We start from the raw sequence: 26,272 nt of genomic DNA on the forward strand, positions 1-26,272 counted from the left end.
GTTGTGTATTGTGTTGATAATTGGGCCAGATTTATACAATTTTGTAAACACTCTATTTTAATAATTTAATGTAAAATAAAATAGTGGCTGTTGCGCAAATATACCGTTTGTAGCAAATGCGAACAACCCATAAAATTAATATTTATTTCATTGAAAAACAGTTTCCTGTTTAAAGCCGTTAAAAACTGCGCAGTCCCAATAAATAATTAAATTTCATAATCATAAATTACGTAGCGTTGTTTGTTTTAATAAAATTTTGTTGCGGTTTGATGTATACCCAACGAAAAATCGTCACAAATTAATGCGCCTGATAATCAACCAGTTCCCTCGAGCACGATCTAAAAAAGTCACATCATAAATGAATAAATAGTTTTCTGTACGTGGATCTGGAATTTTAAATATTTCTACTAAAATGGCGCTATCACAACTGTACTTCTGCAATCGAGTTATGCATTGCATTTTTAACGTAGTTCAGGAAATCAGTTCAATGATACAAGTCAAAACTAATAAATACAATATATTATCTATGTGTAATTTCAAAAGTGGCCGCAACCTGCGGACCACGTGAAATTAGTCCGACAAACTTTTAATTTGCTCGCAGTGTAAACCAATTACGTTTACAATTTTTAAGCGTAAATGCAGCAAATGTAAAGAGAACGTGATTTAATTAACGTAAAAGGGAGCGCAAAAAAATCGGTTAAGCTAGGCAACTAATAATACAATTTACTTCAGCATAACTTAATTAGCTTATCGCATATCAAAACGGTTCAAAAGGTTTAATTTACAGCGTCAATAAAAACTTTCTTGTACAAACGTGGGCCTGAACGTTCCAATTATTTTTATGTTCACCGTAACCATATTATATCTTTATATTCCGATTGTGCCCCGTGAAACGCACATTGATATTGTCAAAGTGTATTAAAATTCGGCGTTAATAAGTTAAGCAAAGTTGTATAACACGTGCACCCTCATTGTGGTGCGTGGGTTAATAAAGGAAAAAGGACTGAAGGCTAAATTAGTTAGTAAACTGTCTCGGACATGTTTTATGCGAAGCGACGCAATTTTGCGGTCGCATAAAGAACGGATTTAATAATTATATTAATATTTAATCAAGAAACTTTTCCAACACGAAATTGGTTTTTAAACTATTTATTGAATAGGAACAATTTGGAGCAATCTTTTCACGTGCACGATTATTATAAAAATATTTCTCGGCGGCTACCGAAAACATTCTTTCGCCATTGTATGGGGTCCGAGGTCCCGCCCATGACGATGACTTACAACTTGTATAATTGCCGCCCGGTAGCCTTATGTTTGACGACCAACACACACGCTCGCGTAGATGCCTCAGATACTTATCGTTCTTGCTCTCGAAACAACAATAGTACCAGTGAATTAGTCACACCGGGGTTATTGACGCCGTTGTGAATGGTGGATTTATTGGAAACAACGAGGAGGCAATTAAGATGATCTTTCGTGGTTTTTTACGATTTCCTGTGACGCAGATTCAGACACAATACAATACAGTTAACACTTGGGAGGTCAAAATTTGTGAGCAATAAATGTGATTAATCAACGGCTCTGTTCTTGTGTTACACTGTTTTGTAAATAACTGACAACAGTAATTATAGTTGCCTAATTTTGTTAACGCCTGATGGTTCCATCTAGCGACTTTTTTTGTATATTATCCAGATAGAGTTCCTTGCGATATACAACGTGGTATCTGTTCCCACTTCCGGTAACTAATATAGATAAGTTTATTTAATCAGGGCATGTTTGTTTTGGTAATTTGCTCCCGTGATCCGGCAATTTGTATCCTAAACACATTGTTTGTGTAAATCAATGTTTCCTAAGGATCTCGGGGCATTAATTTAACAAAGTGACGTACAATACACGGCGTCCCTCTGTGGGACATGTTCCAAGGAAAAGTTTATAATCAATTTTCAGTGCGGCCGTATCAAAAAACTAATCGGCTTGTCCATTAACGAAATTAATTAAACTTATCTGTTCGATCATCACGGCCAATTGTATGTTGTACAACGCGGCAAAAAATCAATCGAATAACACGATGTATCGTTTCAGAAATTAATCGATGGACGAAATAAAAAGCAATGCAAGTCGGCCAACGCAGCGGCGACATCCCTGTTTTTGCTTTTCACTGCAATTACACAGTTTTTCCGCACGGCTCGTCCGATATTTGCTTTGCTGCTGGTTTCCGCCACCCGATTATAAATAATGGCTGTTCAGAAATGAGTAATTGGAGTGTGTCGAACGGTCGAGATGAATTGCGTTAAAAACTTTCTTTGAATTTTTGTTTATTTGTTGCTGACTTTTAAGTTTTCAAGTTGCAGTAATCAGGCAACTACTAGTGCATGCTGTAGATGTTGTCTACTGTTAATAGTTGATGTTGGTGCCATCTCTTGTTGTTTTTGTTACTTGACATGTTTTTGACTGGTTTATTCCTTAGAGCCAAGCGTTAATTAGAACATAATGCAGTATAGGACAATAAAATGTTTTAAAATTAATGATCTGATGGCAAAAACGTCCTTCCCAGTGGCAAAACCATAAACACGAAATTCGTACGCACACAATAACAAAGTGAACGCACGCGGGACAAAAACGATATTTCATGCACGCGGAGTTGGAAGTGCGAACGACGGACCTAAAACTACCGGTCGAATTACGCTAATAAAAAAAATAACAGAACTGCCCCCACGGGATGGATTGTTGTGCGTTTTGCGGTGGAGTTTCGCCTTAACGCTTCCCCGATAAAATTTTTATTGACAATTTAAGACGTCGTACTATCGCGTTCATAAGTGGTCTGCCACTTTCCGAAGCGCTTGACCTCGACCGTCACATTCTGTTACAGTCTATTATTTCGGTCCGCGTAAAAATTAAAAACTGAATCTGAATAAGTTTTAACACGGTAAAAGGGGTATCGATTTTACAAAACAACATGCTACACTATAAACAGGGTTGTAAGGATTGGATCACGGCAAATTATGAACTAATTTTGTAAACATTAGTTATTCAGAAAATATTTGTTGTGTTTTGTTGAAATTGTAATGATAACTACAATATTTAAAACGATTATTTAAATAACAAATATTAAATTAATCTTAATTAATATTATTTTGATTTTTTACTAAATAAATATTTTTAAAAATGATTTAAATTAGTATTTGAGCTAATGTGATATATTTTAAAAATATTTAAAAGATTACATACAAGAAATAAAAATTAACTATTTTCATAACAAAACCAAGTATTTACGATATATAAAATAGTGCATATTAAAACATTTCAAATGTTATGAAATAATACACACAGTTATTTTTTAAAAACTTTATTTTATGGACAATTTTGTTCTTAATTTTTTTATGTAGATTAAAATTAAAAGAATAAAATAACAATAGTTATTAATAATATAACATACATTAACAGAATTTGGATACATGAATTCAAGAATGACACTTTGGTTTGTTCAAAAAGATCCTCACTCTTGTTTTTCGTTTATTTGAACATTATTTGTTATTGTATCTTATAACTCATCCATGATTTGTAATCTGTTTCTATAAATGTCCAAACAAAATGTAGTCCAAAGGAGTTGAGGGGATCTCGGTGGCCAAATTTATCTACCAGTGGCTCATCAGAGTGTTCTTCAAGAAAACGTTTATTTAAATTGTTTGAGATTCTGTACGTAATATTATACAAATATATAGATATTTGAAAAAAATAAATAAATAAATGGAATTACTAAATTATATACTACTTAATTTTTATTATAATTATAATATTTATGTGTATATGTGCATTTTGTATTCGGAACGTTACTGCTGTATATATTAGACGCGAAGTAAACAAGTGTTTCTTTTTGTCTTTTTTATATCGCATTATTAAAATTGAATATAAGAAACTAACTACGAATCTACAACATTGTTGTTGATACATAATTTGAAATTAATATATGATATATAATTCACAAAATTCATGTCGCGTTTCGATTCGAAAACCAATACGTAGTTAAACTAAAACGAGCACTCGTTCCTAAATCTAAACTATCTCAGACCCCAGAAAGTCGGTTTGCAGAACGGCCATAATGTTTCCCAGTTCACAATTCATTTTATAATCACAAAATTGTATTTATTATATTGTATGGAACATTCATTTGCAATATAAATTTTTAAAATTAAAACACTTGATAACAAATGTTATATTATAATGAAAAACCTAAAACATTAAATTATATATAGAGATTCTCTTCCTTCGCTACATATAAAATTCACTAAACTCGAGATCTTTTTAAAAATATCATGCAGTTTATCCCTGAACTATATGTAGAGGCTCTCTTCCTCCGCTACATATACAGTTCCTTAAAAAATAAATAATAAAAATAAAATTGTTGTACCAAACCGAAAAACAAAAAAAAACGCACCCAAACTTTGATTTCAACAAAGATATACAACACTGGGGACATAAACATATTCTCCCAATTTTAGTTCTTACCGAAATATTTAGCTCTCTAGCTATTTCAGAAATATTCTTTCCTTGTTGATTTAAAAAGACGATTTTAAGGCGTTTTTCCTCGTTTAAATTCATGTTCGCTGTACAAAGGTTCGCATTCAATTGACAACACATTTAGGAATCGCATCTTACGATGTGGTGGGGAGTCGGCACTGCCGAGACGGTAGTGCACGGTAATACAGAATGTGACCGTTTACGGCCTGACGTCAGGAAAGTGGCAGACCACTTATGAACGCGATAGTACATAGAACCACTTTACATGTATATGATTTTTATTGCGCGCCACGATGATTTATACAGGTCATATTTTCGGATTCGGCGCGGACCTGAATAAAATCCGACGGTTTATTCAAAGTGCCACGCGTAAAATTCACAATACGGCAACAGAACACATCTGAATACTTTATACACGCCGAACGTGGAACGGTCCGAACTCGAAATTTCGTTTATTCTTTACGCGTTTGCATTCGAAATTTGCGACCAGATCTTATCGCGTTTTCGCCGAAACCGCGTGCATAAAGTTATCTGCGAACGTGAGTCCCGGGATGAGGGACGACGTTCGGACTATCTGTGCAATTACGTTCGGTCAATTGGATGCATGTGCGGTTTTTCCGGCGGACAAACCTCTCCCAAAGAGAGTTATGACATATTAAAATGTTACTGTCACTAATTTATATTTTACGCGACTCGCAATGTTCAGGTATGTTTCGTAACTAGCGGGACATGCTTAAATAATGAAGTTATGTTACAAAAACAATTATAATTTAAACAAATTTACTTTATTCAAAAGGTAACAATAACTCACTTACAGGTGATCAAATGTTTGATTTTATTAAATAAAATTTATTTAAAACAATTTTTCGAGTAAAATTATATGAAAGTGATTTTTAATAATAATTAAATTATTTTAAATATCCTCTTTTGCTGAATAATAGTTTGGATCCCATTAGCGGAAAAAGTAAGGTATACTGGTTTTTTTAAAAAAAATGCAACACATTTTTATGAAACGTTCAGAATAAATATTTTTTTTTTTTTGTAGAATTTGATTTTATTATTCAATATAGTTATCTTGTAGGACGTGCTTTAGACCGATATACTTATTCCAGCGATTTTTCAACTTTTTGATCTTGTCCGAGAATTAAAAAAATATTTTTTGGGGAGGTCTGCAAAATACCCCTCCGCGAGCTGAATTTTTTATTGATGAGCCATCTATTCAGGTTTGGGAAGAGATAATAGTCCGATGGAGCTAAATCTGACGAATAAGATGGATGGGGCAACAATTGGAGCCTTAAATCGATGCTCTTGTGTGCCGGCGCATTGTCTTGCAAAAACAATTTTTTTTTTGCTTCATGTGAAGCCGTTTCGCAGCAATTTCGGACTTCAATCGCTCCAGTAATGCGCAGTAATAATCGCTGTTGATGGTTTTTCTTTTTTCGAGGTAGTCCACGAAGAGTATGCCATGACAATCCCATCGGAGTTTTCGGCCACCATGAAACTTTCGAAACCAATATTTCCCGGTGTAATCTGAAGGACCATTAGCCCTATAATATTTATCCAAGTTTTCTTTTGTTTCTTTCACCGTTTTATCTCTCAAAAAATAATATTATATGAGAGAACGAAAATCATGATGCCAAACACGTAACCGAAAATCAGCTGTCAAAACAAAACTAAGGGCTGTATCGCGCTGAAATTTGACATGTCGGCCTAAATATGAATATGCTATAAGACTTCATAATCTTTTTCGCGATAGCAGCGCATTTTGGTGGTCAAGGTGGTTACTTTTCAGCCCACCTGTTATCTGTTTAGAGCTTCATTTTAAAAAGGACATTAATCACTGAAACGAAGGTAAGTATAACGGTTCCTTATTTAAATGGGCAAACATTTGACTCATTCCTTCTATCAGGGTCATCTTCTGTAAGTGGATATTCAATTTCTATTGACTAAACTAATATTTTCCAAACATTTCTTTACTGTGTTCGATGACACAATCCTACTATTTTTTTATAATAAATACATTAAGGTGAATAGAAAAGAAATACTTTTTGTCGTCGTCGTTTGAGCTATAAAGAAGTCTCTGGAATAAAAAAAAATTACCGAGGTGCAGTTTAAGGATTGCTTTAGTATATTGATCATATTAGATATACCATATATAAAAGATTCTCTTTTTCAAACAGTACTAGAGCTTAAATAATAGTTCAATACATAAAAAATTAACTGAGCAAAATCATAGAAATTAATATACCAGAGTCCAAAATATTAGAAGATGGTAGAATGAACCTGTTACGTTCAAAATTGCTAAGAATTTGACGGCATGAGCATTTTCGTAATTTAAAGTATATTGAGGGAGGACTATCATTGAGGAATTTATCCCATCGGTTAGGCCGAGGTATGAGTAGATCAACGGTGTTAAGATGAAGGTCCAATTGATCTGAAGGAGGTTGTCATGAGCGCAACACCGATTAGAATATCCTAAAAGTACCACTGAATGAGAAGAAGAACGCTTGCGAATGTTGTCTCTCAGATATAGATTGTCCACAATACGTTCTGCATTAAAAATTTGGATGGAAGTGGTGTGTCGTAGAATGTTAACATACATACATACATTAAATACATAGAATCTCTCATCCTTCTTCATCTAGTTCGCATGTTGGAATAGTATAATGAACGAATTTACTGGGTACAAGAATTACATCCGGTGGTGTGTAGCAGTAAAACCCCTTGTTGTCTGTAGGCACTTGATGATCGTGGATGGATTAGACGTCTACGTCGAGAACACTGAAATTTAAACTTTTCCGTTGAACGTCAGAGTGCATTATGGTTTGGAATGCAGTAACAATTAGGAGTAAATCACCCTTAGTTATCCTTACAAACAATTTAAATGCTGCACTGAAGTATCTTACCTCCGAAGTCTGAATAATCCTACATACCAGCAAGATAAGTTTGGGATATTCTCGGTAGACGAATCGGTTTCTTACCCCATTCTTGGGAAAATTTACCTTCTGGCTAACTTATACATGGGTTATGATGAAGAAATACGAGTTTTTCTTGAAAATAAAGACTTTTCTGAATAATAATTCTCATAATAATTTATAAGATTTTGTTTTAAAAATTGAAATACAATAAATAAATAAATAAATAAATAAATAAATAAATAAATAAATAAATAAATAAATAAATAAATAAATAAATAAATAAATAAAAATAGATACATTAGTCCTGAGTAATATAAGGTTGGGTAGTACGGAGATACGCTAACCCGGATACTCCAATAATCGGGACATCTTTATTATTCGGTTATTTTGACGAGTTTGTTTCTATAATTCGGGGGTGATAATAATACATACTAAAACAGTATAAACAACACTTTTCTGAACAAAATACTCGATCTTCTATGTTCTCATTTTTGGATATCATTGTGGGTTGAAATTATAAAACCAGATGACACGTATATTCCATACAACACCTTAAAAAAATTAACTCAAGTAATAAAGATTTGAAAATTCTTAGAGAATTATTAATCTAATAAATAACTTTCAGAAAAAAAAGAGTCTTTAATTCAACTCATAACTAATTCAATAAGCATATATTAATATTAAAAATGTAAAAGAATTTTCAGAGTCAGAGGATAACGTAAGTATACAAAAAGTGATACATGGAGATGCTGTCAATGGGTTCTTACCGGGAGATTGAAGAGAATGATCTCCCCGGGGAAGACAACCTGCTCAAAGAGCAACTAATGTAGCTGCACAAAAAATTATTCACACTAACTAATAAACACATATTTAAAGAAAAATTAGGCGTACTTTAGAATGACGGTTTTAACTATTTTATTAATTCGTACAGCTGACGTGGTTAAGTAATACGATTTGATATATTTAAAATGATATTTTCCTTAATTCAAGGTATTTGACACCAAGTCCAATATTAATATTAATATAAAATAAACCTTTTTTCATCTAATTTTGCTCAAAAACATTGGATTAAATAAAAATTAATTAACAAAATTTCTCTCTCATAATTTAATTATAAACCAATAGTTATGGAACACTGGTACAACAAATTTAAACAATTTATTCCGAAATGCTTGTGAGTTCCAAGTCAGGCAATATAAAGGATCCGTTGCAGAGTGATGAATGCAGTGAATTAAATTTTTTCAAGGCCTCGACTCTTTCGAGGATCGAGAGGATCAACAGTGTCTTAATGTGGCAATAAATTTTTATGGGCTGCTGTCTGAAACTTCACTCTGAATAATCCTTTTCGATATTGGTATTTGACGAACGTTCGAATTTTATAAACAGACTTTCCAACTTTTCATTTGGTCTGTAAATTATTTTATCTTTCGACCCGGAAATCTTATACCATTAGTTTTTTTGTTCTTGGGATATTTATATTAAAAAACCTTCTTAAAGTATATAATAAATTACAATTAAAATAACCGACATGTAATTTATGATACAATCAAACAAATATATAGGTAATTGATTGATTTATTTATTACCTCTGTACAGTCCGATAAATCTTGTTTGACATCAAAATTATACACAGTTGTATGGGAATTTACTGCTTTTTATACAATTATTTACTGCAATCGTCGTTTTTTCAACGCCTGAATCGTTGGATAATGATCGAATATCATTAGGGAACTATATACACGTCGATCATTAATAATAATTGACAAGTGCGTCTAGATTAATTGATTTGTACTGTTTGGTTCAGTTCAACTCCTAATATTAACATTTAGAGAAACGAAAAAAATTTTTGTCTGAATAATTACATTTGCAAAAAATTGCATGACACAAAAACTAATTGAGTCCGTCCACACAAAAAGGCATTAATATCGATTATCTGTCGCATCCATTTATTCATAATTCCAATGTAGTAAATTAGAAAAAGGAGCGAATAATTGTAGTGCTTCGGGAATTATCCGACCAACTCTATTAGTTTGATGGATTTTTATTCGGCGCTGATTGAGCGCAAAGCTTTCACGGGAGCGATTCCGCTCCGAATTTTCATAACAATGGCCTGATTATCTTCGGGCTCATAAATTATGCCGCCCCGAAATATCGACGTAATTTATCATGGTGCAAGTGTCTTTCAGTTTTCATAAACCGTACGTCGTAAATAAACTTGATCCGGGCCAATAAAATAATCGTACCAGAAAATACAGTTCGTAAACCAAACATCTTTCATTTATTACAACTTCCTTTATCGTCCGATGAAGCCGCGTCTCTGTTTACATTGGACACCGGATCTAAATTACGACAGTTATAAAAATATAACCCTCAAACCTCCCGTTTTTCGACCATTAGACTCGCAGCGGGGCGCAACGTATGCCGTTTCGAATTTACCCGCCGCCGAAATTGCCTCTTTGTTAACATAAATTTCGTACAATCTCTCTAGAACTACGACTGAAATTAAAATAAGACTGCTTATGTTTAATGAAAATAGAACAAGAGCTGCCCTCTATTATTATTTCATAAAATTACTGTGTACATTCTTACAGGAAACTGTATTAAGATCATCTTTCTAATAGTATTTAACATTTTGATAAAATTAATTGGTATAAATTTATATTAAATTAAGATAACGTTTAGAGAAATATGTTGCAGTAATGATGTTTCGAAACTCGTTTGATTTCAACATGCTCCTGATATTAGTTTATTACCAACATTAATTTTGTTTTGTTCACAACAAAAAGGCGACTCGATAAATGTATCTCTTGAAAAGTTCCCGTTAAACTTTGATATCTTAAGAAACTCACTCGACTTGCAGGTTATCTACAATCTCGTTACGTGCCCAGGAACTTTCCAGAGTATTAGGGAATTATATTTTAATGCCGCCATTCCCGTCCCGTGATTTGCTTAGTTTTGGGCCGTTGTAAACCAGTGTTATCTGATATTACATCCGCCAATTTACACTTTATTGCGCCATGTAATGGAGTAATGGAGATAACCGATTACACGACCCGAATATTTCCATTCTGTAGCGTCGCAAATCACGCGGCGACGGATCCAAACGAATTCCGTAAACGACAACGGACCATAAATAATACCGCCTTGCGACGAAGATAAATTGGGACGACCGCAAATTTATTTTCAATTGCGAACCGCTCTATAAAACCACGTCAAAACACGCACGCATACCTAAATATTTTCACCCGTCTTATTATTCATTTGTAACTGTAGATGGCGACTGGAATTAACAACAGCAATAGGCAACAAAGTTTACGCACTGTTTTGTAAACGGATTAATCGAGAAAACGGTCGCGAAGGTTTCGGCCTCAAACGTTCTCTTGGGTCGGAGATAAAGCTAATCCACTGCAGAGGGAAATTTAAAATCACAAGCAAACATAACGACGCACATTTACGCAGCTTCCTGCTGCGAAAGGAGATTTCCAGGAAACTTCCAGGGGGGGTTGACTCCGTGTTTTTTATAACTCTCATAATTTACGTGCCGTGTCCATGAGGAACACAGATGGATAATCCCTGTTTTATTGCCCGATAAAAATCGCCATAAATCAAAAACGTCGTGTGCTTTCCCTTTGCAATTATTGTATTGAAAAGTTTTTTATTATGTTTAGGTTACTGGCGCAACTGTTGAGCGCTGTGGAAGGGTGTAATAAAATTTTCTTACTTACGATAAATGTAGCGAGTTAAATTTCCAAGATTGCCAGGATCAACAACGTTTTTATTGTGTACTTAAAAGTTTATGTTTTAGCCGACCATGGAATAAATTCCTCATACATATATTTATTTTATTAAACAAATATTCAATAAATTTATATAAAATTTGTTTCGTTACTGCAACATAAAATTCCGAAATTATTCGCCCATAAAGCCATAGTAGATTTATTAGCAAACATCGCAATTAAATATTTTGTTTAATTTTTAATTGAGTGCAAATAAATAAATTAAAGTAATTTCCCGACGTTTAAATCTGAACTGAACGTTCCTTCCGCATTTAATTTTACCACCAATTAATAATGACGTTTCTAATTATCAACGACTATTAAATTCGCTCGCGACCAATGTCTTATTTAATATTTATGCCGCAGACCGTTTTCACAGGGACGCTTTCCCCAACTAATTCCCGTTTAATTAACTTAAAAAAGCGAGTTTTGTTTAATTGAATTTGATGGTTTGCTTCAATGTAGACAGATGGCGCCTGTAAACAAAGATAATGGTTAGGCAACCATATTGATAGCGTTATTTTAATGAATTATATCAGGTTTAATAAATATAACTTGGACGTTTAACGTAAAAATCAATTTGTTTCCGACATATTCTCTTCACGATAGTGTTATTTATGGTCCAGTGAACAATAAGGATCAGGAAAAGATAAATGATCTGGACAACATCTTTTCGCTACCCCAGAAGCTAAATCATCATCGTGTTTCAGTTAATGTGCTACAAATAAACAAATCAATATTAAATAATTACTAACACTCATTAAATTTGTTAATTGCTTTGTGCTAAATTAATAGAGGTTTATAATTACACAATTTCAACTCCCCGACAAAACAATGGGGTCAAATAATTTAAATCATTGTGTCGACCGATAAACATCTTTTATCTGGGCCGTAAATTGGCATAATTTAATGCGAATTACGCCCTGTAATTAGTATGCAAGAGGTATAATCAAAAATTGTAATCTTGACTGTTTCATTATGTTTGGTGACATTATTGTAGGGGATGTTAGCCTCTAATTGGATTTTTATTGTAATGTTTTGCTTTGTTCAAATATTAATTTGATTTGAATCAAAGGAAATACAAGCTGTTAAATTAAATGTTTTATTATTAGTTAGTTTATTCGTTAATTAAATGAGAATTAACTGAACAAATCTAAAAATATTTGTACCAAATCCTCATCAGCCTGTTATTTACAATTAATTTTGAAATTTTTAACTATAGAATCGAAAGTCTTTGCTCATAAACTGTTGCACCATTTGAATTGAGTGCAATTTTCGGCGTCTCATTTGAAAATGGACCCGTTGCAAAGTCGGTCGCATTATTATTCCAGAATTAATGCCATTAATTCAGTTCCTGAGGGAAGTTTCAACTGGTAATAATTCGAAAAAGTTTCCAGCCCGGCAGAAAATTAAAGAGCATCTGTCCGAGAGTCGAGACTGTAAAGTCGGTTTCCATTAGCAATTGAAAATAGTTTTAGCAGTTTTGGCCTCACAACAGAACCTCGGTAAATCACCGGATATCTAGCATTGTTTTACCCGGATTTATGTCCATGTTGTTATTACGATATGCGGATAATAACATAATAAATTCAACGATTGCATCAACATTTAAGTGGCGCATATTTTTCCTGAATGTGTCTCTTGTGGAAATTTTTACATACTCCCGGTTATTTATAAATCATTGTTGTTTTTCCGTCTCAAATAAAATTTATAAAGTAATTGGAGTCTTTTCTTGTTATCCGTTTGTTCGCAGTTAAACGGTCAACGTTTCCGAAGCAATTTCTTTCAATAGACGAGCCCGGTAATTGAAAACGGTTTTTAAGTATATGAAAAAGATTTGAGATATTCAGTATTTGCATCCGGAACGGCGGATTAGCCGAGGAAAGAATTTCCTCTCTTGCTGAGAGTATTTTTTAATTTAATCAGGATAATTTTATTAATAACTAGGATTTTCTTCGTTATTAAAAACGTGCGGATAGTTACAAGTTAATTTAATAACGCCAAGCTAAAACTTAACTTTATGATGAAAAATTAACCAGGGGTATATTCCCTCCTTAATTTAATACATTTTATAACAACATATTTAAAATGTAACTTTCTAAAGCGGTTTTCCTGCACGTTATTAAAATATTAACAAAATTCATCGCGCACTAATACGAGCAAACTTTTCCACGTTTAATTACGCGAGTGGTTGTTTGTAATGGCGAAACTAGTAATTTAAATTTTCAATTATATCCGCGAACCTTACGGCTATTGTTTTAAAGAAAATTTCGTGCACCACACCTGTACGTTTTCAAGTTTTACATATTTTGGGTGGATTAATTATATACAACATACACCTGACAAACATACATATGCAAATTATTGTTTGTTCTATTTCATAACCGAATAACAAGTTCCAAATTGTGTTGCGTCCTACAATTTATAAAACAAATCATTTTGTAATGGGGGATGAAACCACACCGCAACCAGGGTTTGATTACTTGTCTACTTATCAAATTAGTGCCGCCAATTCACCAATTAGCCGCCAACGCCGAAAGGACCGCAGGACAGTCCTTTAACCCCTTTAATTGGAAACCGACCTTTCAATTCCAACTCCACTATTTTATTATTGGTTACGTCCGTCAATTGACGGATTAACCGTATTTATACGGAGTCAAATCAACAACTCGTCAATTATTTTCATGTGGATAAGGAAACATGAATATTTCAACTCGTACACCTAATGAAAATCAGGTCGTCGATTGTTTAATTAATGGGCTCTATTGTTTCAGGTATGGAAATTCGAGCTTTGCAAACGTGAACTGGCTCTTCGTGCAGTTTCCAGCTATGTGACAGATTTAGTTATGCAAATTTGTTTGAAATTGCATTTTTTATTTAAATTAAGTGTGAAATCAAAACGCTTTTAAATGTTTATTGGAATTTACGTAATGAAACAATACATTAATTAAAGACATGAATATGAATTGTCATTAATAACCGAAAATCAAATTTTTCTAAGACATAAAAACGTCTCCCTCAATTATTTATAACAAGTTGCTATAAAAAGAAAAAAATTCATTGTGGGGTTTTAAGTATATTTGAATATAACTACTAAAATTTTATTCTTAAAAATACTTAATTAATTTTATTTTAAATTATTTTTAAGTATTGGAAGAGGGAGAATTGGAATTCGTTAAATATATGATAGGCTCAATTAATTTTATTTCACCAAAATGAATCGAGTTTTATAGTTCAAATAATTTATGTTTTTTTTTTTAATTAAATTGTTACTCTTTAGACTGGATGTTTTCAGACGTTTTCAAAAATTTGTATTAATTCACAAAAATTGGTGACGTTTTACCAAATATATGATTTTTTAATGGTAGATGGCAACCAAAGCCGAAATTTTGCAAACGTGGTGTTTGACATATATTTTCTATAAGTGAGCAAAAATAATGTTTATGTTTGTCTTTTATTCGATAAACAACCATAACATGAAATATAATATAAAGATATAAACTGGGTATTTATTTAGTTTAAAAAAAAATGAAAAGTTAATAATATAAATTAATATATTTTATTCAATATTAGGTATTTCAATCTGTATTTCGAATTAAAGCCTCACACCATCTGTTCAAAGTCGAATTTCGTTTTTACCAAGATTATCCGATTCGAAGTTTCCAGATACATTCGATGGAGTAGTATCAATTTCAAATTTGGATCACATGAGCAGTGTCTGGTCGAGCACTGTCCTGCATATGGTAGGACATATTCTTTCAGAATGTCCAAAATGAAATTTTCACCATTAAGGTTGCTATCCTCCTAATAACTTGTTAAGTTGCATATCTCTCCTTTGGTCATTCAAATACACGAACATATTTATCGTATGTGTACAGGCAAAATCTAGGCCTGGAGTTGTCTAATAGTATGATGTCTATCTTGTCCTGATCTTCTTCAAATTCCGTTGTAACATGCGATAATTGATATATGAGGCTATTTTGCGGTAATTTCAACCTTTTTCCACAACAATAAAACGGTCTGAACAGTCTCATCATAACTTAAATTTCAAGGTTGGCATTGCATATTCACAATAGACAAAAACGAAAATGAAATTAATATATAAATTGATTCTAAACGGCGATAGTTTAAATAGTTTTCGGCATAAAACATTTTTGACGAAAAAATTAAACATCTTATAGAAACAAGTATACACTTTTTAAAAGCCATACAACGCAAGCCAACGCAACACCTAGATATAATTGTAGTATTCTATTTAGAAAATATTAACCTATTACAGAATAATAAATAATTAAAAAATTAAACAAAAATCTTAAAGCATAAATTATCAGAAGCTAATAATGGATCGGACCCTCTCTTTGATTAAGACACTCATTGACGCGTTGTGGCATCGATCTAATGAGATTATCAACATTTTCTTGTGGTATCTCATCCGACACGAATTGAATTTAACGTTTTAGTTTATTAAGAGTTCGTGGAGGGCGTTGTAAATTCCTAAAGCGTCGCCCCACCATATCCCCGATTGGAGAAAGTTCTGAAGATCTGGGTGGACAGGGCAGTAAATTCACATGGGAGGCGGCTGGGAAGTTTAAAGTATACCTGGCAATATGTGGATGGGCATTATCATGCTGAAAAATTAGTCCGAGATCTCTTCTTATGTAGGGAAGAAAATAAGGCTCCAAAACGTTATCCACATATCGCTGGGACGTCATATTGCCACTGATGAAAATTGAGGGTGACTTGCTAACATAAGCAATAGCACCCTATATCATTAAACCCATAGTGTTATGAATATGATTCTCCACAGTAAAGCGAGGATCACGTCTTTCTCCACGTCGCTGTCTTACTAATACAAGACCATCGTGCATGCCCAAGCAAAACGGTGATTCATCACTAAAGACAATATGATTCCATTATTCATCCGTCTGTTGACGTTTCATACACCACTCACTACGTTCGCGCCTATGGTTTGCTGGTAGAAATAAGTTCAAAAAAGGGCGATAAATCCGTAAGCTAAAAGACCTTATACGGAGGTAAATAGATCGAATACCAATCAGTAATCATCCGCGTTGAATTCATCCTATCCCTTAGGGCCAATAATCTTAGACGACGTCCCTGTGGCTCCGTGGTAACTCAGAGTCTTCCGGAACCACCGAGTATACTTCTTCTTCCCTCTTCACTCCATAAATCAACGTCGCGATATTTCTCAAAACGAAATTTCTGCGGTTGGTTGTTTGAGATACCTTAAAGATGTGACCGATTGACTTTAAATTTGGATCATTTCTTATTTCAATACATGTATACCAAATTTTAAAATAAAATATGTGAACGTATTCTGGATGGTGTGTTTTTTTACAGTTAGTATACATTGAAAATAGGACACCCTCACAAAATTTGTATTTTTTGTCAGATTTCGATAAACTCTTTTTCAATTGTAAAGCATGATATGTACTTATAGGCAAATTGTCATGTTTTTTGGCCTAAAATCAATATGTACAGGGTAAGTATGAAAATTGAATAAATCATATTAGCAAATTTTTTGTAGCAAATCTAACTACTCTACTAAATTAAATACTCCTTGAAATGGGTATATACCAAAAAATATGCATATTCATAATTCTGTGAAAAAATTAAAAATAATATTTTTTTTTAGAATTTATTTTTTTCATTAAGTAGTCTATGGATAATTAAGAATAATATAATTTTAGTTTAAAAGTATAACTATAAGTATATTACACTAATTATACTATACTAGTCTATACTTACAATAATACTCTGTTTGGTATAATATTCCAATAATGGTGAAAAATAAGATAATTTGTGATAAATGCTATTTTTGTATAATGTGTATAATTTTTTATAAAATATGGTATATACCAGGGATGGCCAACCTACGGCTCGTGAGCCACATGCGGCTCTTTGAAGGTTTATTTGTGGCTCTCGATAAATGTACCCTAGGCCCCTTTTCATTCCAGAATTATCAAGAGAAGTAATATAAATGTGTTTAATTTTTAATATTTAAATTCAATACAGATACTTTTATTTATGTTTACAATAAATATAATTTTTGAAGACAAATTTCAACCTTTTTTGCATACCTTTTAAATACGTATTTAATTGCGGCTTGCGAAACATTTCAAATTTTGAAAAATGGCTCGGACTATCAAGGAGCTAGGCCGCCCTTGGTATATACCTATTTCAGAGGGTGCTTAACACTGTGGGTTAGTTAAATTTGCTATAAAAAATTTGCTAGTATGATTACTGCATTTTTTATGTATAAAAAATTCCCTGTAGGTTTTAGTTTTGAGACTATAAGTACATGAAAAAAGTTTGTTAAAATTGGACAAAAAATAAAAATTTTACATTTACTTAAAAAATGCGAACATTTTGATCAGTATTGTTTTTGCCACTCTGAATAAAGTAAAAATTCACTAAAAAGGTCTCTCTCTTTATTCACCTTTCATTTTCATGCTTCCAGTTGTAAAAATTGTAACTTGTGTTACGAATAGAAGGTTAATTGGAGTTATTTAGGATTAATTGCAGAATTATGTGGAACGATCTGTCATAAAACTGCAAAACAACACGAGCAATTGATCATAATTCGGCCTCACGTCGAAGTTAATTCCAATCGTGTTTGTTCAGTAATTAGCGGCCTGGCTTTAAATCCAAACGAATTACCCTCATAAAAGGGAGATTAACCAGTTGAACTTTTTCGCAATGCCTGATAAATTAAAGCAATGTTAATCGGTTTAGTGTAAACTCCAAATATTCAACAAAAAAAAAAAAACACTCTTTAATTAGTTTATGATTGAGTTAGTTTTATCGAAAACCGCATATTTGTACAAATAAAGTGTAACCGTATCAATTTCCGGATAAATATTTAACCAAAAAACATTATCCAAACAAACATAAATATCCGGTGTGTCGGGCCGATAAATCGGCGTCGCGGCGCCATAAAACAATCGCATGTTTTGAAAGTTTAATGCCTGTGCCCGTCGTGCAATAATATACGAGAACTAGCTCATGGTACTGCCATAATGCGGCTTCGACCTCCCCCCGCTGACCCCGAAATCCACTGATTTACGCGATGGATCGCGGGGGTGGTGGTCGGAATTTTTGATGGAGTCTTACCTGCGGGCGATTCGTTGCTTTTGTCCGTTAATTTCGTTAGGATGGCTTTAATTAAATCACACTCGAACTTGCGGCTTTCGAAATGTTTCGGCCCAATTTACGTTCGCACCGTGAATGTTTAATAAAATTACCCGGTCCGCGGTTGTTCAACGAAATATTACTAATGAGATTTTATGGTTTTAATTAAAAGCGAACAATCGAGTGCCGGGATAAATATAAACATTGGGGGGGAGGGGGTCTACGCGTCACATCTTTGGGCACGTCTTTGGGGATGAATCGCGGCTTCGGGAAAGAGTCAATGAAAATTTCCATAATTTTATTACTCGGAACGGGGAAAATCAACGGAGATGCGGCGGATAAGGATCGAACGATGCCAAATCGCATCCGTTATTGGCATTATCTTATTTACCCATATATCCTTCATTGATTTTAATTTAATAAAGACAAAATTTGGCAGATTTATGTTCTTACTTTATCACATTATTGAGTTTCGGCACGCTCAGTACATGACAATTAGGTTTTTTCGTTGTTGACGGTTCGATTTTCGATTATTTCTAAAGTAAATATAATATCCAGTTTGAACTTTCTATTTGTTTTAAATGGGACTTCTGTTGATTTTTCTGCTCTGAAAAGTGGAAGTTATTTGTTATCAGCAGTGGACAGTAAAATTATATGGAACAACTACATTATTTATAACATGTTTTGCTCGGTTCCAGTTAATTTAATTCTCTTCGATCCAAGAAATAGAATAAAGGGAAGAGATAAATAAAACATGTAACGAGATTTTTATGTGCCTTACCTCGTTGTTTCTTATCTCTGACAGATGCTGGAGAATCTGGCCTCGGGTTATACGCAATAAATAATAAATGATATTTTTTCTATTGATTACTGTGGGTTAAAATGTTAAAATATTAGTCTTTGTGTTGCAATAAATGAAATTAAGTGAAGTGTTACCGTTCTGTTTATAAGCAGTTAAAATGGTCAAAATCCGCACTGTAACATATTAAACCCATCCATCAAACTGGAAACGTCCCAGAAGGGTCCACTTAACGATAAATAGACCGGGAAGAATCCGCGTCAAAGCCTCAATCCTTGCGTTGCGGTGCAACGTCGCTTTAATTAACAATTTAATCACTTTGTCGGTGCCAGTCAGAATTTTAACACGACTATAGTCATCCAGTCCGGTCCGATCGATTTCCAATAACCCCCTTCGAATAAATTCGCAGACACCTTTCCGCAAATTTATCTTGATTTGTTGGGTTTAATTTGTTTTTGTGCGGCCATTGAATCAAACTGGTGCTGTGCGATTAATTTTTTGCAATTCGAACGAATGTGATTCAATAAAACATCAAAGGGACGGAATGTTCGGGTGGATGTTGGGCCCGGGCTGTTTTAGGAGTTCGACGACAGTTTACGGCTTTATACGCGCTCACTCTCAATTTGTTATTCTTTATTAAGATGTATGAGTTTAATTTCAACTTCTGAGAACTATTTTAATAACCTTGGCGTCTCCCTTTGTTTTATCTTCGTGTGGGTGACGTACAATGTACTGCGGAAAGTTTCGGTGATCTATTTTGTTGATTTTGCAATTTAACGCAAATAAGTGCGCCGAAAAGATAATGTAGGAACTTCACGTGCATATTAAAAAGTTCATAAATTAAAAATTTCGCGGAACCGCGTGGAAAGTGCATAAAGATCGACGTGAAAACTCATTAAAGTGATATAGGGGTTAATTTGCATGGAAAGAACGAATGCCAAAAGCTCGGCAACACTGACAAAGGAAGTTTAATTTTCATTTAGCGCAAAACTATCCGTGTACAAGTATAATGTCGCAAAGACATTCCGGAGCGGCGATCTCTACGAAATGCCTAAATAATTTTAATTTACCAGATGCCTTTGTCTGCTGCAAAGCTGCTTTTTGTATAGTCAAAAAGTATTATAATCCAATTACTGCACTCTGGGTTACCGGTTAAAACGAAAATACATTGAAAGTGAAATCTGTGTGGCCCACATAACAAACATAAGGATAGGAAATTGAGATTTTTATTTTAATTTTCCGCGTCTCGATTTAAATTACACGTTTATGCATTTACAGAGAATAATTTCCGCAGCACAACACGGTTTTTCGCATAATCCCGCAACGATATTATAATTTATAATTCCTAAAGTGTAATCTAATTATAACACACTACTTACTTTGTAGCTGAAGTTTTCATTAAGGCGCACAAGTATTTACGAGTGGATTATTCATTTTCCGCAGGCGCATTGGGAAAACAATTCGGGAGATGAAAAATATTTCATTATTGTCATAATAATAATAGTTTTATATTTGGGAAATGGGTCGGTGTGATGTAGTTAATTCTCGCATCGACGTTTTCTCGGATAAATCGTGATTTTCCATTTTATCCGCATTTTCTTGCGTGCGTTCCCGGCTCGATTTTGATAAATGAAGTATCCCCCACATAAATCTATTATATTGTCGGAACAAATGGACCATACAACGATTTGTTTAATTTTCATGGATCCGAAGATAATTACACCTTTGTTCAAAATTTAATTACGCAACCCAGTTAACAAAGCTTTGTGTACTAAGTTTCGTATTAAATCGAAAAAGGTGTCTAAAACTATGTTAATTTGTGTGAAAACGAAGTGACTTATCAGTGTGTTAAATCATAACTTTCGGGGGAACAATATCACCAACAAAGATATTATAAAACAAAGAACGACGCTCCAAGCACAGACTCTTGCGTTCCGTCAAGAAGGATTATTAAAATAGTTCTCAGGAGTTGAAATTAAAGTCATGTGTCTTGATAAAGAATAACAAATTGAGTTTGTACGTTTATGAAGCCGTAAACCATCATCAAAACTTCCAGACATATTTTTTAACCACCTGACAACAGACACTCCAATTTTTGTTAAAAATTATAATGATACAGATAATATTTTTATTCCAGTTTGTTGAATGATTCAATGATTAATCGATCTCGTGCTGTCACAAGCAGGAGAGGGTTTATTAAAATTCTAATTGGCACGTACAAAGTGCTTGATTAAATTGTTAATTAAAGCGACGTTGCACTGTAATGGACAAAAATTAAGCCTTTGAGGTGGTTTCTTCCCGTTCGGTTTATTATTAACCGAGTCCTTTAATAGTGATTCAGGTTTGATGGAGGGCTTTGTGAATCTAAAGCAATGCCTCCATTATTTTAAATTTGAAAGACCGTAAATTTTGATAATTTTACCTCATTAAGGGTAATTTATTTATCACGTTTTGAAAGGTGTGAATGAATTGTACGGTAGGGAAATTTTGCGGTAGATTATGTGTTAGTTTTCCCACGTGTACTGTTGGGAGTCTCCCCCTAAGGAAGGTGAACCTCCTCACTCCACGAATAAAATATATCTGTTCAGTACAATTAATAGGGTTTCCCTTAACCCATCCAAAACTTTTACCGTCCAATTTGTTGGAGTTCTCATACATTATCCACGGTCTCAAAAGTAACAGATTAGAGAACCGAAGGTGCAATTTAAAAACAACACAATTATAAAGTTTAATTAAATAAATATGAAATCAGAGGGAAGATTCTGTGTGTATTTTAGAGGTAGATAATATTAATTTTCGGAAAGGTGTGCGACTACAAACTTCCGGCCAGATACCCAAAATATTGTTTCAGGACTTCCAGGGGGATTATTTACTTTCCCTTTTTCCCTTGGAAAAGCATCGAAAACTTTCGCACTCCCGCCGAGCTTTAATTCCATTAAGCCTGTAATACGGTTCAGTTTAGAATTTTACAAAGAATATATATCCGAGTGTGTTTCTTTACAGTTTTTCCAGGTGCATCAAATCTTCAGCTTAAATCCGAAGTGGAGTAAACATCCGGAGTGACCGGTCAACGTTATTGGCGAATAGTAGGTCAGAACGGTCATCGACGGAAACTAGTGCTATTACGTTCGGTCCTTCAAACGTTAATTGAGGTTCGAACATGCACCCTCGACGCTCAATCGACCGGAAGTGGCGACATCGAACGTTCTCGAGTATTTATTAGCCAATCGTCCGTCTCCTGTTTTCTTCCGATTCTCTTTGCATGTTCCACCATGTTTTCGACCGTCCTCCAGCACGTGTAATTACTCCCGAAACCCTATTTGTCTTTTCCATTACTTCCTAATACATTCCGGGAGGTTTGATTCGTTTTGTTGCTTCATTGAATAATGACAAGAAGTTTCAGGGACTGAAAAGTAACCAAACTTGTTCCAGAATCCTAAAGCTACTTGCGAAACTTTTTCTGGATGTTCTCTGACACTCGCCCCTTATCAGTTAGTAAAAAACACAGGCTTTAGTTTGTAGGAACTTTAAAATTCCCGTTGGAAAGTTGCGAATGCAATAAACACAATGCGTGGTATAAGTTACGGTCTGGGAAGATTCACCGCGTTTATTTAAACGAAAACATAAAACGGCCAAAGTTTCCGACTTTATGTGGCGCTCGAAAAACCCGGACCTGAAAGTTTTCAGTCCGCGCTGCGGCTTCGGTTAATTCGCGACAATTGCCTTGATTACGCCCCGTTCAAAAGCTTATATAGTCACGTTTATGGACGATAAAAATTACAACCAATTCAAGTCCGAAATTTTTTCCACATCGTGGAACGGCAACAGTAAAGTTAATAACTTGAAGAACAGCTGCATTCGGTTAGCACGTTTGACCGTAAAGTTTACGGCCGAGTGTCGGAACTACAATAAACTTGGACTCCTTGCGGCAACAAGTTCGCCCTGTGTAAACCGCTTGCAATTGCACCAAGTTAACATATGCAAGTGGGAAACTACCCTTGTTTGTTAGGGAGTTCGTGTCCAGCTCTAAGTGACTCAATCAAAATTAAAGCCATTGTATTTTTCGAATAATCCAAATTGAGGACAACAAATCAAAATTGTTTTCTGTTCCATTCAAATAGTTTGTATTCCCATTTGATGCAGATTAAAAAGCTAGGATTGACATCAATCAGGTTTGGGCGCAAGCTAGGATAATTGTGACGCGTCCAATTCATCCAAACATTTACATATTTGCGGGAACGCGCAATATCGATAGATTCCTCTTTCGGTCCATTATGCAAATTAAGGTCCAATTAGTCGCCTCTGCAATTTATAATTTGGAAGAGCAGGCAACCAGATTCGCATTCGTTCCTGCTGAATCTGTGAAACTGGGAAATATTGCAAGTTAATTAACTAGGGGGTGGATTATGTCACATTCGAGTGAATTAGTAGAAATGCGACAAAGTTGCGTGAAACAAAACTTTTGGATGAATTAACCAGTCGCTTTTATTCGACCGTGTACACGAAATTAGTTTATTGTTTGCGTTGATGAGCTCGTCGGATTACTCAATTAATTTTCCAACATTACGAAACTTACCCAAGTATTTTTCACATTTCTGAACTGCACCAGAATTAAAATGATCGATTCCAACCTTTAACCGCCCGTTGCATAATTGAAGTCACTGAAATCCCCGCCGTTCCTGCGAGCGTAATTTCCGCAGGATTATTTATTCCCGCAGTACGCACCTGACGTGATCCGCGAAAATCATGGCGGTCCGAATTGTTCGCTTAACGCGTGTCGGCATTCGCTGTTGCATTTCCATAAACATACAACACGTCACGTCCAATTCCTGTGTGCTCAACCGCCTTAAATTCCCGCAAAAAATGGTTAAACCAACACTGCAGGCATTCGAGTTTTTGGCATTGAAACGGAATGGAACTCTTCTTATTTTAAAACATAACTTAATGAAGAGTTGAAGAGGATGAGAGCATTTTGACGACATAATTCCAAAAACCAAATTGAATATCTCATGAAATTCATTCTTATGGCTAAACCGAAATCAAAAGTATTGTCTTCAATACTTTAGTTACAAGTAGAATTTGAAGCCTTTTTTACTCAGACTCTCAGAAGATCACATGTGATGAAGAATTTTAGTTAAGTTCAAATTAAGTTTGAAACCTTCTTAGAAACTCAGTGAAGAGTATTGAAGAAGATTTTCTCAGGGTGGCACCGAAGCCTTCCAAGATAAAAATTAATTTGAAATCTTATTGTAAGTAGAATTTTTAAGCACTTGGCAAAAATTGCTTGCAACCATAAAACCGCATATGTATTCAGATAAAACAGTGGGCCGCATAAAATCTTATTTTATCGAGCTTAATAAACGAGGGAGAGGAACCGTTCGACTGCATTTTTTTCCGTTTGGCTCCAAGCAATTTAAATTTTTATTGGTCGACAGGTACGCTATCGGAATGCCTAAACGTTTTTGTATCGTCGATTTGCACACGACGGCGAATGTTAAAAAGCGAAAAAACGGCTTTTTTGCGTTCAACAAACGTACGACGATTCACTGGCCGGGCATTAAAACACACTTTAATTAGTGTTGTAAAAGCGTTGTTAACGTCAATTATTTAATTGCTTTTCCTGCTGAATATATGATTTGAGTTCGTGCTAAAAATAACCGACGATTCTTTGTGTATGTATCTTAATGGGAGACTTGTTCATTATTTAACTGTATTTTGTTGATTGCATTACATGCGTACTATGTTACTTTCTTTGTTCTTATGAAGAGATGATAATGAATTCCCTTAGGCTTCGTACAATGTACTTTTCATGAAAACCTTTATGTCAATAACTAACAATAAACAAGGGTAGAGACCATGAGTAAACCCAAACTAATAATTTATGAAAAACCAAAACGCTCAGCAACACAAGCGTAAATCCCGATTGGAAAACCACCAACATCCATATCTGATTGCGGATAGCGTTACACCAGAAATTCGTCGGGCCGTGCGGTTCTTGCACGCATAAATCGCACGCCGCCATAAATCTCAACCCTTCCCCGGGCCGGAACGCAAGATACTGCCTGGCGTTTCCGGATGTTACCGCTCCACCCAAACAAAACACCAGATGATCAACGTTATCGGAGTGGAAGTCAGGTCGATAACCGATCATCGGGTTTTATTAACCGTGAACTTTTAAATAGAATTTTCAGCGATGATTTGCGTGTTTCAGATGGCGTCGAAGATAAGCGGAAGCGGCAGCCAGTGTCAGATGTTGGCGGGCGAGCATCCTAGCTGGTCGAGCCCTTCGGTGAGCCCATCGCCACCGCCGCCGCCGCTCCCGCCTCCTGTGGCGTCGCGATGGGCGAGGATGGAGCAGAACAGCGCCGACTGTCCACATTGCAGGGGCAGACTGGCCTCCTTGCCCACCAGGACCACTTCGTTGAGCAGTTACTCCGGATGCAAAGGTAAAATTAACGGGCTCGAAATAAATATTAAAATTATCTGGCGGTGAACGTGAAAAAGTAATTTAATGCTTTAATTAAAATTCTATGCGGACCGGAAAACAGGGGAATCGTTACGAATTGGGGGAACGTAATGTCGGTTAATTGATATGGAGTGCGGGAATTATTAGTATTGAGAGTAAATTAAGTTGGCAGCAGGATCGTGTCCCTCTCATTTTATCGGCGTTACTCAAGTAAATGTGTCAGTTAGTTAAAATTCACCTCGAAACCTCAGACCCGAACATGATGGATCGTCTCATAGATCACACTTGAAGGGACCTGTAACCACTTTATTGAATTTCAAAGCAGAAAAGTCTATCGATGACGAAAGGTAACTCCAAACTACTCGAACTATTTCACCAAACTCTACAATTTTAATGCCCCTTATAAATCTTCTTTCCGATACATTTTTAAGCATATGTCAGAGTAACAACTTAAGCCCCTTAATCGTGACAAAGTTTTAAAGCTTTGCCAGTTAGATTAATTAGGCACAACAATGGGACAAACGCAAAAACCGAAAAAAGTGCGAGACAGGCGTCGTGTACGTTTGAAACGGCCCGTTCCGTGTTTATTAATAATCCCATTTATTTCGAGGCTCGTTAGACCGAGTGAAATATGGAATACGTTCGG

At 34.7% G+C, this 26,272-nt stretch overlaps 1 protein-coding gene across 1 annotated transcript in view; it reads left to right on the plus strand.

Annotated features, from left to right (window-relative positions):
* The window catches only part of LOC109594640 (monocarboxylate transporter 2-like), a 99,956-nt gene that overhangs the window by 15,463 nt on the left and 58,221 nt on the right, over positions 1-26,272 (plus strand). Inside the window, exon 2 of the mRNA XM_049961137.1 lies at positions 25,372-25,606. Within this exon, the coding sequence (XP_049817094.1) occupies positions 25,372-25,606 (235 nt within the window). The remainder of the gene's footprint in view (positions 1-25,371; positions 25,607-26,272) is intronic.

The sequence above is a fragment of the Aethina tumida genome, chromosome 1, assembly GCF_024364675.1.
Source record: "Aethina tumida isolate Nest 87 chromosome 1, icAetTumi1.1, whole genome shotgun sequence".
Taxonomy (NCBI): domain Eukaryota; kingdom Metazoa; phylum Arthropoda; class Insecta; order Coleoptera; family Nitidulidae; genus Aethina; species Aethina tumida.